General features: G+C 32.1%; 2 protein-coding genes across 2 annotated transcripts; one reads left to right on the top strand and one right to left on the bottom strand.

The window, feature by feature from the left end:
- The first annotated feature begins 145 nt into the window (after nucleotides 1-145).
- Nucleotides 146-1,338, top strand: LOC123694459 (mitochondrial carrier homolog 2-like). The gene has a single exon (XM_045639902.1). It carries the CDS (start codon nucleotides 230-232, stop codon nucleotides 1,115-1,117), a length of 888 nt encoding a protein of 295 aa, XP_045495858.1. The 5' UTR covers nucleotides 146-229; the 3' UTR covers nucleotides 1,118-1,338.
- Nucleotides 1,339-1,475: 137 nt separating this feature from the next.
- On the bottom strand, nucleotides 1,476-4,878 carry LOC123694458 (U3 small nucleolar RNA-associated protein 6 homolog). Its single transcript, XM_045639900.1, has 8 exons — nucleotides 4,654-4,878; nucleotides 4,252-4,564; nucleotides 3,924-4,115; nucleotides 3,534-3,731; nucleotides 3,170-3,271; nucleotides 2,707-2,913; nucleotides 2,308-2,493; nucleotides 1,476-1,902 (listed from the first exon to the last, which is right to left on the bottom strand). The coding sequence occupies exons 1-8, from the start codon at nucleotides 4,743-4,745 to the stop codon at nucleotides 1,492-1,494; spliced, it is 1,701 nt and encodes a 566-aa protein (XP_045495856.1). The 5' UTR covers nucleotides 4,746-4,878; the 3' UTR covers nucleotides 1,476-1,491.
- Nucleotides 4,879-13,649: the final 8,771 nt, after the last annotated feature.

Raw genomic sequence — 13,649 nt, 5'->3', positions numbered from 1 at the left:
TTATCTTAAAAATAATTAAGTTGAAGCTAGTAATCATTAATTATCTATCAAGTCACTTTTTAATCATCTTACTGTATAATTTATTATCTATATCTATGATATATAGTATCTGTATAATTTATTATCTATTTTGATCACATGACCATAACCGTATCATTATATATCTGTGGTGGACTGTTTGTCAATTTTTGATTTCAGAAAAAATCAGGGGTCCTGTGAAGTTTTGATTATGGATGAAATAGAGAAAGAAAAAATAGCGGCATTGCCGTCTCAATTACTGGTAACTACGATATGCCATCCTATGGAATATGCAAAGATTTTGATTCAACTCGGTCATGAACCTCTGGCGCCGCGGCGTTCTACAACCCTGTTTGGACGGCCTGCCATGATATTACCTAACGTTTTTGAATACATCAAACATATTAAGAGATCCGACGGCTTCTTTGGATGCTACCGCGGCCTCTCTGCAAGAGTACTGGGCTTAATTGCGTCCAGCCAACTTTCATCGAAAGTAATTTATGTTTGCGGTATCGACCTACCTGAAATAAACGACCCTCCCAACATTGTAAACGATGAAGAACCTAAATTTGAAGACTATTATAAACTGGCTCGTCGTGATATGATCATGCATACAGCCTCTGTGGTGGTCTCGTATCCTTTCCACGTCGTCACTGTCAGAATGATGGCGTCATTCGTCGGCAAGGAAGAAGAATACAGTACGTTACTGGGAGCGATTGTTTCTATATACAGAGATGACGGAATACTTGGATTTTACCATGGAATAGTGCCGAAATTGGTCGGCGACTTAGTATGTGTGACCATAACAGGAGTATTGGCATATTATGTCAATAAATATTTTGTTAAGACCAAAGATTTGAGATACTATACAGTACCCTTGCTCACATTTATAACAAGTACTCTAACTTATCCTTTGATGGTTGTGTCTACTTGCATGGCTGTCGTAGGCAGCACCCTGCAGGCGGGTAACCCTCCCGCTATGCCTAAATACCCTTCATGGCAAAATTGTTGGAAGGACCTGGTAAGAAGCAAACAGCACAAGCGAGGTTCCTCTCTCATCTTTAGATACTACATTGCTCCAATTGCAGCGATGCAATAATCACTGTCACAGTGATATTCTTATGCATTTATCTATGTTTATTTGCTAAGTGTTGTTCCACATTCACCAAAGTAGAAATTTTGACTTCTTGTAGAGAAATGTGTACAATTGTTAAATGTAAATAAATTAGTATTAATAAATGGTGTACTATGTGGATACTTCTTTTTAATACTGTTGAGGAAAAGTGTGATTATATTTAAATAAATATATTTTGTTCTTCATTCTTTTTATTTACTTACATGTCTATTTTTTGTTTACAATAGTAGATTTTTCCTATTAATTAATTATTTATTAACATTTAACATTACTGTCTATGCTATGTATAATAACTTATAAATATGAATAAAGAAAACACATATAACATTTAAATCTATTTATTGTAATCTAGATAATGTCTGCGCCCTAATGAACTCATCAACTAATTCCTTTTTCAAGGCTGCTATAGCTCTCCTATGTACTTGAGGTACTGTTTGTGCGTTCCCGTGTTGACTCTCAAACTTGATATAATTCAACCAAACATCTACATAATTTGAACCGTGATGTTGAACTAAACATTCATAACATTTCCTGATATGTTTAGCACCGACTTTTTCTTGAGCCATTTCTATATTTATCATAACGAGATGTAATTCTTTTTGTGTTGGAGGAGTCCTTATAAAATCGTCATATGCATCTCTTGCCGCTTTCAACCCATTATGATCATAAAGTTTTTGCAAGAGTTTGGGTTTCAATGATAAAACAACTAAACTTTCACAAGTTTGGAATTTTTTGTAGCATTTATTTAGCTGAAAAAAGTCATTTTATTAGATAATTTAACACAGACTAAATAGTAAACATGACAATTCAGAATGCGTACAGAATGTCTTAACTGTATTATAGTATTGCATGTGATTTATTGTTTTTTTTCCTTTATCAAGTTAATTTTCCAAATTCATTATCATATCGCCTTTTCATTTCGTATTATCAATAATAAAGGCTTATCTACACTTATTTCAAGTATGCAATAAATTAAATATATACAATATATATAGTTTTTAGAGCAAATTATTACTTATAAAATTCTGATGAGGCTTCTAAGGAAAGGATACTTATTCACAATATTATAATTAATTTTAACTACAATTTTATTGATTCCCAGCTGTTTATCGTCAACATTTTTATGTGAATGCCCTAATATAATGTATGCTTACCACATCACTAGATTGTATATTGTCCAATACAAAATTCCACAGATGCAACAAATCAGCACCCTTCATTGTTTTATTTGCATCTTGTAGCACAGATAACATTTTATTTTCATTATCTTTACTGTGCAATATCTTTTCTTCCCATAGTATTTTTGATTTTGGATTTTTACTTAACGCTGTATCTATAATCTAAAAATTGGTACATAATATTTTTAAAATGGCATGAGGTATTTAATTTAAATTTTGAACAAATTTTGTAACATTTTTTTGTTACTTAGCAGCTAAAGATCAACAAAATCTGTTAAGTGGTTTTCGTGTGAAAGAGTAACTAACATACATTCATATATTCTTACAAAATTTTGTTCATAATATTAGTAATACAGGATACTTCATTAACATTACCTGAACAAATTCATCACTCGATATTTCCCCTTCCAATTTCAATAGAGATATACCAAAAGCATACATATCATTGGACAATAAACCATTTTCATGTCCATACATCCAGGCTTGTTTCACTGCGGTGATCTTTTGTAAATCCGTGCAAATATTGTTGTTCAAGCCAAGTAAACCATGGATGTATTTTGTACATAATTTCTCATCTGGAAACTAAATAACACATTCTATAAAAATATGTATAATCTGTTACTATAAAAAGGGTGATAATATTATAAATATAGCTTAGTATGGGATCAGATCATGCCATATGTGAAATTAATTGTCCTGAAATATTTATTTATTTAATATTCTTTAGTTTAATAACAGAATCCCTAAATTTTAAAAACAAGGTCTCGTTTATACAAAAAATATTGTTGACTATATTAACTGTTCTAACAAATTTGATTAGATGCTCGTATTTGCTTACCTGCTGAAGACCTTCTTCATAAACGGCTATAAAATTCTGCAATTCCGTAGAATATTGGTTGTCTTGATCAACAAAATCTTCAATTTGCTCCCAATGATAGCCCTGACAATTAAATAATCTAACATTATTTCATCAAGAACAGATTTCAAATAATACCAGAGACAGATTTGTACTGTTGTTTAGCGCAGAAAGTATAACATACACCAGATAAACAATCAAACTTCCATTTTTATATTAAACTGTTATAATAATGTAAGATATTAAATGACATTTTACAATCCTTTCTCATAACAGTAAGTCTCAAGTAAAAAAAAAGTTGTAATTAGATTTAAGAAGATAAGACAAACTATCATAATAAACTTACCTCTAATTCCTTTGAAGCAATATAAGCCCAGACATCTTTCTCATCCCGTCTTCTCCAAATTTCTTCCTTTAAAGACTTTGTTAATGGGCCATCATTGTACTTCATAGACAAATCACAAAGTCTGAACAAAAAGGACAATTCAGGAATATTCTTAACGCTGTTCTGCCATACAATTTCTGCTCTTTTTAGATATTTTTCCTAAAAATAAAAGATTATATATATTTATTTTTTCGGCTAGTAAATTAAACATATGAAGGCTAGATTTATTAGGATTAACTACTATATCATACGTCTAAGCAAAGTTTTCTAGGTCTAAACTGAGGGTAGGAAAACAAATCATAAATAAATAATTAAATCATCCGGCCAATACTGTTCTATTGTAAACCTTACCTTGTCCTCTTCAATTTCAGTTTCACAAGCCAGCCTCAATTCGATCTCAAATAATTCCAAGTAAAGAACTTCAGATTCTGGATGTCTGTGGATCCCTTTCAATAAAAACCCTCTCGCTGTGTCCAGGTCATTCTTTTCTTTGCTCTCCCAAATGCTTGCTAGTTGCCATGTTTTGGGCTTATCACCATGAATCTAAATAGAACATTTATTATATGAAATACCCGTATGATGATTATCAAAAGCATACTAAAACTTTCAATGTACTTAATAGGAGATAAGGGATTGTCTTCAAAACAATAAAGAAATAGGTTAGCCAATATGAACTTACTTGTAACATTTGTCCAATAATTGCTCCGACAGCATATTGAAATCCAACACTGTTACAAAATTTTATGTACTCGAAATATATCTCCACCTCGTTTTGGTACCTCAAAATAAACTGCTTAAATAATTTATTCAAGCGCTTTGCGATTGCGAATTCTATGTCTTTCTTTTTATCGCTAATCTTTGCCTGTTTTCTACGCAACGATATATCTTCTAATAAAGCTAATTCATAGGTAATATACTGAACGAAATCGTCTTTTTGTTTTATACGTCTCTGAATTCTGTATTCAAATTCCTTTCTTTTACGAGATATTTCCCTGAAACAATCAAATGCGACTTGTTAATCGAAGAAGATCTTTATATAGGTAGTTATTTAATAGGAAAAGTATTTAAAATACCACAATACCTTAATTCATCATCGTCAAACAGATTAGTTCTTCGCATCTGCTCCAGTTCATTTATCATGCCCTCAATACGTTGATTTACTTGTTCAGCCATTGTTAGATCTTTTTATTTTTTCTTTCTCACAAATCCAAACCAAAAATACCTATGTTATTTTTATAAAAATACTAGTGTAAACAAATCTCACACATGAACTTTGAGGTTATCCAGCATGATCTTGATGTACAACGTCAAGTGTCAATCACTTGTCAATGTCAAACGGCAGACCCCCCATTCCCCAAAACTCAAAAGCAAAAGGCAGCAACAAGAAGCATATAACTAATACACTGGAGATTGCACTATTGACGTTGACTTGTCACGGGAAGGTATGACCTTGAATGACGCCTGGTTGTTTTTTGTCCCTTTCACACCTAACTTGGCAAGTTGGTGTGAAAGGGATGAAGGAACAACCAGGCGTCATTCAAGGTCATACCTTCCCGTGACAAGTCAACGTTCATAGTGCAATCTCCAGTGTATTAGATTTAAGCTTCTTGGGCAGCAACCTCGCAGCAACATTGATAAAGTTGCCGCCAGTATAAAATATATTTTTGTGTTGGTCAGACAAACAGTCAGACAGTCCAAACCATTTTAATATTTTTATCACTAAGGATATTGAATGCAAATAATATAATGCCATTCTACACTTTTACTGAAAACCGCAGTAGCACGTTATAATCTTCTTCCCCTATCCACCTATAATAAGTAATTTAACCTAAATTAATTAATATAACAAATGACACTCATCATCATCATCATCATCATCAGCCCATAAACGTTCCCACTGCTGGGACACGGGCCTCCTATGAGGGTACAGGCCTAAGAGCAATAAACCTATAGAGTACTTGTATCGAGCGTATACAATTTACATATATTTGTTTCTCTCTATCTAAAGAAAACGTCGTATGAAAGAATGAGACAGCTATAGACAACAAGCTACGTTTCAACATAGTCATGGCACCATTTTTACTATAGGTACGTATTTAGATAGATAGAAGGTGATAGTGATGGGATGTGCTTCAATCGATAAAATCGTGAATGTATTTTGCATTTACGGATTCGTGAAATAATAAATAAAAAAAACAAAACTTATAATTAATTTCAGTTGAATACATTATTTGTATATAATAAATGCGAAATTATGCGAGAATGGATGTTATTCTTTCACTGCGGAACCGATTACAATGAAATTTTGTACATACACACATAGGTTAGGTTTTATCCCGGAAATCCCACGTGAACGGGAACTGTGCAGGATTTTCTTTAAAAACGCGGGCGGAAAGCTAGTATATTATAAAAGAAATTTTAAAACTTGAAATGTAATTTAAAATAAAGAAGGAAATGATGATAAAGTTAAAGGAGTGAGGAGAAAGGCACAGTCAGCATGAAGGAATCATGCAGCATTTTAACAAGTTAATAAAAGGACAGTCTTAATGAAAACATTTTCCTAACATCCTACTAATAAAGCGAAAGTTTGTGAGGATGAATGTTTGTTACTCTTTGACGCGAATACTACTAAACCGATTACAATGAAATTTGGAAAAATTACTTTTGATCCCGTAAATCCAACAGGAATGGGAACTATGCGGGTTTTTCTTTGAAAACGCATGTATATTAAGTATGTATTTCAATAGTAGTTTCTCATCTATGAGAACTGTCATTTAATCAACCGTTTAATTTTCACATAGTTACACATTTAAAGTAACTTATGTGTAAAAAATTTCAAAATAAAAATTCACTCTCTTTAATCAAATGTATTTATTATCTAACTACAGGAACAAAAAAAACGCAAGCGTAAGATTGCACAATTCTTCTAGAGTATCCATCTTGATAACACGCAGGCTCGAAATGCAGTGAACACAATATAGCAAATTGTGGCGGCGTCCAATCAACTCATGTCTCATGTTTTATACCCATTTTTTATTTAGCTCTGGAAATCTAAAACAAAATGAATTTATTAATAATCTGAAAGAGAAATTAATAAACAACAAACGAAAACTAAAACACATAAGGCAAATAAAACAACCACGTGGCCGTTTTATTTTCCTGCGGTAAAAAATTTACATCTATTATTTGCAAAAGCAACTACATAATATAAATCTGATATAAGAAACAAAATAAATAAATCAACGTTAATATGAAATAGATTTTTTGTCATAAATCGATAATATACGCTAGATGTGTTACAATACTACGGTGGTAAACAAAATGCCAAACGTGATATTATTGTGACATTTTTTAAAAATTATTTCATTATTCTATATTCCACAACCCCATAAAGTGGGTAAATGTTACAGTTACAACATAAAATTACAAAAAAGCGCTTGATAAAACCTTCAAATAGGTTTAAAACATAAATATTTATCAATTTGCTGAAAATCACTTACCGATGGAAAGATATTTGCACATTGTTTTTATCCAAAACTCCCATTCGACTAGTGATAGCCGGTTGATAAACATACAATAGTTATTTTAGCACACTGACAAATAAAAATAAACACTGTACACTTTAATTTTCTAAATATTTCGTTAAAAACACTTGACACACTGAGCCCACCAGCTGGTTGGAAAACAAACTGACTGCCGGCGCGCTACGTTTGAAGACAGTGCAGATACTCTATCGCTATCTCAATCTGGCTTATACTAAGAGTAAGTAGATTAGAAAATATGTATTTTGTTCTGTCTCAATATAAGAACTCTATAGGTTTATTGCTCTTAGGTACAGGCCAAGAAGCTTATATCTAATACACTGGAGATTGCACTATGACCAATAACTTGTAACAAGAAAATATGATCTAGAATGACGTCAGTCATGTTTTTTGTCTCTTTCTGTTGAGTGACCACGCTGGTTTGTAAATTCAGGATTTTTCAAAATAGAAAAAAACTAAAAATCATGGTCTATAAATAATAACGACAAAGGTATATTTTTAACAGTATTTATATTACTTATAATATTATGGTCATACTTTATCGGTACATACAATTTTAATTGGTATAGAATGATAGTTTTAAACAACTTTTGGCTACAAAGCTTGGATATGAACCGATATATAGCATTAGCATCCTTTGTAAATAGAGGAAAGTTGTGATTTGCATCAGATGCTGTTTACCAAATTGTAAGCTACTCAGATCTTCTTTTGAAACGCGTTGCTTCGACTGGTCAATTTCAAGCCAAAATCATCAAAGAAAAACTGTTTAGCGGCCTTGCACAAATTTCAGCTAACTTTACAAAGTTTATTTTTCAAAAGGTATTTTTTTCTGGGTCGTAATCCTCAGTAACCTTGATGGGCACATATATTTCTTTTTATTTTACTTTTTGGAAAGCTGAAATACGTAAAACAAAAAAATATAAGGTAAGTTAAAAAAGTATAAATTTCAATGTAAAAACGAACAATCTTATAACTACATGTGAGTGCAATACCGATGTCGTGTGTTGTTTCATTACTAGTAACAATCTTTAAAATGGTGTTCTAAATTTTCATCATAATATTGTTATTACAATATATTCTCCTCGCTATCCATAAAAACTCGTCATCATGGTTACCTTACTTGTTAAATTTGTTTATTGAAAACTTGTTGAAAAATGATAAAGTATTGGGGAAATAACAAATTTAACATGACTGCTTACTAAAATGATGCTAAATTAGACAATTTTTGCCATTGAAATGATTCTAAACAGGTAAATGCAGGAGTATTGAGGAATATTGTAAATAACGTAACGTATTGTACACTTGCCTGTGAAATTCTATGCCAGAATTCGGTGTCCAAACGCTTCTGCAATTTTGCACAATACAATGCATTCTTTATATTCGGAAAATATTCATTAAATAAGCAACAATATTAACTTAAATATTCGAAGCGACGCAATTTTTTTGACACACATGCCATATTGACAAAGTGAGAGTTGCTACAATTTTATTATGGTGACTACCCATAATCAGGGAGTATCGCTTTTTAATAATTGGTTCAGATACTTATTTTATTTAGCATAAATAATAATTGTTTCATCCAACAATGCTTCTGAATGACGTTTTTGGCAATTTATCAACAAACTCATGTACAAAAACTAACCTTTTGCACAGAATATTACAGCATACATAGTAGCCTTGGGAAAACTTCGTATTAACAGTGGCAATACCAAGTTAGGTGTGAAAGTGATAAAAAACATGAACTGGGCAATATTTTCTTGTTACACGTCAATGTTCATACCGAAATCTCCAGTGTATTAGATATAAGCTTCTTGGTACAGGCCATAATCCACCGCGCTGGCCAAGTGCGTGTTGGCGGATGACACATGTCGTCGAACTTTTTAATTCTTCGACATGTCGGTTTCCTCACGATATTTTCCTTCACCGTTCGAGCAGTGGTGATGTTACAACATGCGCAGATAAATTGAAAAATCAATTTAATTCCTGCGCGCTCGCCTGGTCTCGAACCCCGGACTTATCGATTCGAAGTCCGAGGTTTCACCACTGAGCCACCACTGCTCTAAATGACACTGATCATCTTTAATTCGGTTTCTACTTCTACTTTTTCTAAATTCCAATCAGTACATTAACGTTAACTTTCACTTACATCTAACACTTTTATCCCAAATAATCCCATTTAGATCGAGTTGAGTCGTTCGAAGATTATTTTAAAATAATTTAAATGCATCCAACAACATACGACATATCAAAAAATCAATGAAAACAAAATAAATCATAAATTTTTTATGTAATGATTTGAAAAATTAGCCTATTTATCGAAGAAGGCAGGAAGGCTGTTATAGAGTATAGGCTATACATATATCATTACGCTAAAACCAACAGGAGCGGAGCCACGCGGGTGAAACCGCGAAGCGCAGCTATTATTATAATATGTATACCTTTATTATTAGTCATTACTGCGTATGGCACATTGTAGAAAAACAAAGCAATTTACTACACTATCCCTACTAATATTATGAAGAACGCGAATAAAGTCAAATCACCAATCAACATTTAGTTGATACGTGTAATATTCAAGACCAAATATAAAAAATAAAATATATGTAAAACTTGATGATATTTTCAATTATACTGTCAGATCGAAAACATAAAATATTGAAATTGACTCGATAGAAAAAATTCACGAAGTTACCTCTAAATTTCACACTTTTACGTTTTTTACTTGACATGGTAATGCCTATTATGTTCTTTTTTTCATAAACAATTATATTGAAACATTTGTGAGAACTTTGTCCGACCACTTTTTTGTAATTACTTATAGTTTTGGTTTAATCACGATAAAACACTTTTGGCGCTTACTATATTTTTAATTACGCAAGAAATCATCTTGCATCGCACGTTCCGGGAGCTAAAAACATAATTCTATTTCATACATCAGACGCTATCGCTCCGTTGAGACGAGTAGACCATGCTCAAATTGCTGTGCCGCGCGCCGATTTTTTAATAATATTGTTTCAATATTGTTTTTTTGAAAATGGTACACAACAAAAGAACATTGAAACTTCAGAAACGAGAACTAAAAGAGATTCTGAATATTTAAATGATATCTAACTAATTTTCGAAGATAAGTTAATATAGTATTGTAATCGTATTATTAATAAATAATTATTAGTTATTTATAATAAATAATAAATTATTATTTATTAATATGTATTAATAAAAAATACGACTTTCGATTCATTTCAGAAACTTTATGCAGGTGAGTTTAGATATTACATAAATATGTAATATCTAATCACACTCACACGAATTTATGCATAAATTCGTTTCCGTGGGCTGAGTATTGACGCGACGATCTTAGGTATACAAACATATATATAGGTATATATTATATGGATACAAATATTTCATTCATAGTGTTACATCAATAAAATCAAGAAAGATTTATGGTATATTTTTTTATGAATTATTATATTATTACTTATTACCATTACTACTATGATTACCTACTACCTATTTGTAGATTCCTATGGTTGTTCCAGTAAATAACGTAAATAGGTTGTGAATAGTAGGTATATATAATATAATATATTCACAATCTGTATTACTAATCACTGGTGCAGTGATGAGTGAACTCCCATAAATAATTATTATAATCCATACTTATATTATAAATGCGAAAGTAACTCTGTCTGTCTGTCTGTTACTCAATCACGCCTAAACTACTGAACCAATTTGCATGAAATTTGGTATGGAGATATTTTGATACCCGAGAAAGGACATAGGCTACCTTTTATTGCGAAATATGTACCACGGGCGAAGCCGGGGCGGACCTCTAGTAAATTATAAAGTTATACCTGCTCATTATTTGAAATCTATCGTAAAATTAGTGTCAATAAAATTTCGTGTTTCGCGTTGTCACGTTATCACGTGTTTTTTCAATTCTTTTTTTATTGTATCCCTTGAAGTACAAGGATGGTTCTCATGTAGAGAAAACGTAAATATGTACGGGCGAAGCCGGGGCGGACCGCTAGTTACAAATAAAATACATATCATTCACTAGCTTTCCGCCTGCGGCTTCGCCCGCGTTTTCAAAGAAAAACCCGCATAGTTCCCGTTCCCGTGGGATTTCCGGGATAAAACCTAGCCTATGTTACTCGTGGATAATGTAGCTTTCGAATGGTGAAAGAATTTTTAAAATCGGTCTAGTAGTTTATGAGCCTATTCATTACAATCAAACAAACAAACAAACAAAGTTTTCCTCTTTATAATATTAGTGTATGTATAAATAATTATAAAGTTATACCTGCTCATTATTTGAAATCTATCGTAAAATTAGTGTCAATAAAATTTCGCGTTTCGCGTTGTCACGTTATCACGTGTTTTTTCAATTCTTTTTTTATTGTATCCCTTGAAGTACAAGGATGGTTCTCATGTAGAGAAAACGTAAATATGTACGGGCGAAGCCGGGGCGGACCGCTAGTTACAAATAAAATACATATCATTCACTAGCTTTCCGCCTGCGGCTTCGCCCGCGTTTTCAAAGAAAAACCCGCATAGTTCCCGTTCCCGTGGGATTTCCGGGATAAAACCTAGCCTATGTTACTCGTGGATAATGTAGCTTTCGAATGGTGAAAGAATTTTTAAAATCGGTCTAGTAGTTTATGAGCCTATTCATTACAATCAAACAAACAAACAAACAAAGTTTTCCTCTTTATAATATTAGTGTAGATTAGTGTAGACAAACACTATGAATAGGGTTGCCAACTTTTTTTACAAGAAATAAAGTACGTATATTCATAATTCATTATTCAGGTCTATGAAGATTATTAAACAGTATTTTAGCAAAACAAACATTATTTATTGTTGTGTGTGCCCTCTGACTAAATAAAAAAAATTGTGAGCGTCTAAATGTAACACATAATAATGTGTCTGCACTTTGATGCTGAAAACAGTCTTTTGTATAAGTACTTTTTTTTTGTTAAACAGTAAAAAGTATAATTTAGTGAAAAACAGTAGAATACTGTTTGGCAACCCTAAGTATGAATACACTCGCGAATGCAAATTCTGGTTTTGTGCGTGTTTCCACTTTCAACTATCAAGTGACGATTTATTTATTTGTTTTGTTTCGTAATTATTATGGTCAAATATTAATAACGAAACAAATTATTATGGACTCGATATTTTATTGTTTCACGGTAGTCGTCTTGTCGTTTGCTCAAGAACGTGAAATTGAATGATAATTATTTTTTTTTTTATAAAGTCAAAACCATTTTCTTTCAAATAAAAACTTGTTTACTTTAACCTAACTTAACCTAACCTATATTTTATACGTTCTGGCCAAATGTCGATGACCAAATCGTGAAACGTTGACGATTTAACGATCTGACCAAACTATGTTGGCCATTTCATGAAATGAGCAAATCTACAATATGACCACGACATACACACCACTAGATATGCAAATATTTCTCCAAGCTAATTTACCTTGTACTAATATTATACTAATGTTGTACTAATATTGTAAATGTGAAAGTAACTCTGTCTGTCTGTCTGTTACTCAATCACTCCTACTGAACCAATTTGCATGTAATTTGGTATAGAGATATTTTGATACCCGAGAAAGGACATAGGATAGGTTTTATCCCGGAAATCCCACGGGAACGGGAATTATGCGGGTTTTTCTTTGACTGCGCGGGCGATGCCGCGGGCGGAAAGCTAGTATATAATAAATATAATATAAACACAACAATATAACATTCATTCAAATCATACAAACAAACAGACATAAACACACAGGCAGAATTTTTTTACGGATTCGTGCTCTATACTGTTTCCCTAATATTGTTTTTTTGAATATATTACATACATACTTACACTTTTTTACTGTTTTATTATATACGTATAGATTATCATCAATAATTATAAATAAAAATAATAATAAATTATCATATTACATAATTTGCCATGATTTCAACTTCACTGTTTTATATAATTATTTCATTAATATACTTACTAACTACCGAAAATACGCGTAGAACGAGCGAAGAATATTGTGTTTAATTTAGCGTCCGATGAACTTTACGTAAGTACGATGAGCCGGGTGCGGAGTGTATGATGGAAGAAAGATTGCGCGCGGCATGGCGCGCTAGGGCGGGGCCCATAACTTTAGAAATTCTCTGCCTTTATGCCCACTCTGAATGCGAAAGTAACTCAGTCTGTCTGTTACGCTTTCCCGTTTAAACCTCTCGACCGATTTTGATGAAATTTGGCACAGACAATCTTTAGACCCTGAGAAAGAACATACGCTACTTTTATTGCGAAATATGTTACTACCACTAGTTAGGTAATAAAACAAAAAATAGATAATTATTTACATTTATTTTTAAGTCTTTCATATAATATAGTCCTAATTATATTATTTACAATGCAAAAATTATAATTATAAATTACTACATCAAACACATAACATTCAACCGCATACACATACACAATAAATCATAAATCGAAATATTAAATATGGATCATTGATACA

The sequence above is a fragment of the Colias croceus genome, chromosome 9, assembly GCF_905220415.1.
Source record: "Colias croceus chromosome 9, ilColCroc2.1".
Lineage (NCBI taxonomy): Eukaryota > Metazoa > Arthropoda > Insecta > Lepidoptera > Pieridae > Colias > Colias croceus.
The sequence above is the reverse complement of the archived record's forward strand: the minus strand, read 5'-3'. Positions and strand labels throughout refer to the sequence as shown.

Bases quoted from the DNA above. Each gene is read 5' to 3' on its own strand.
- LOC123694458 (XM_045639900.1), bottom strand. From the start codon at position 4,745: ATGGCTGAACAAGTAAATCAACGTATTGAGGGCATGATAAATGAACTG. The intron at 3,272-3,533 runs GTAAGTTTATTA...TTTAATTGTCAG, and splicing joins TTGCTTCAAAGGAATTAGAG to GGCTATCATTGGGAGCAAAT. The intron at 2,494-2,706 runs GTAATGTTAATG...ACCAATTTTTAG, and splicing joins CGAGTGATGAATTTGTTCAG to ATTATAGATACAGCGTTAAG.
- LOC123694459 (XM_045639902.1), top strand. From the start codon at position 230: ATGGATGAAATAGAGAAAGAAAAAATAGCGGCATTGCCGTCTCAATTA.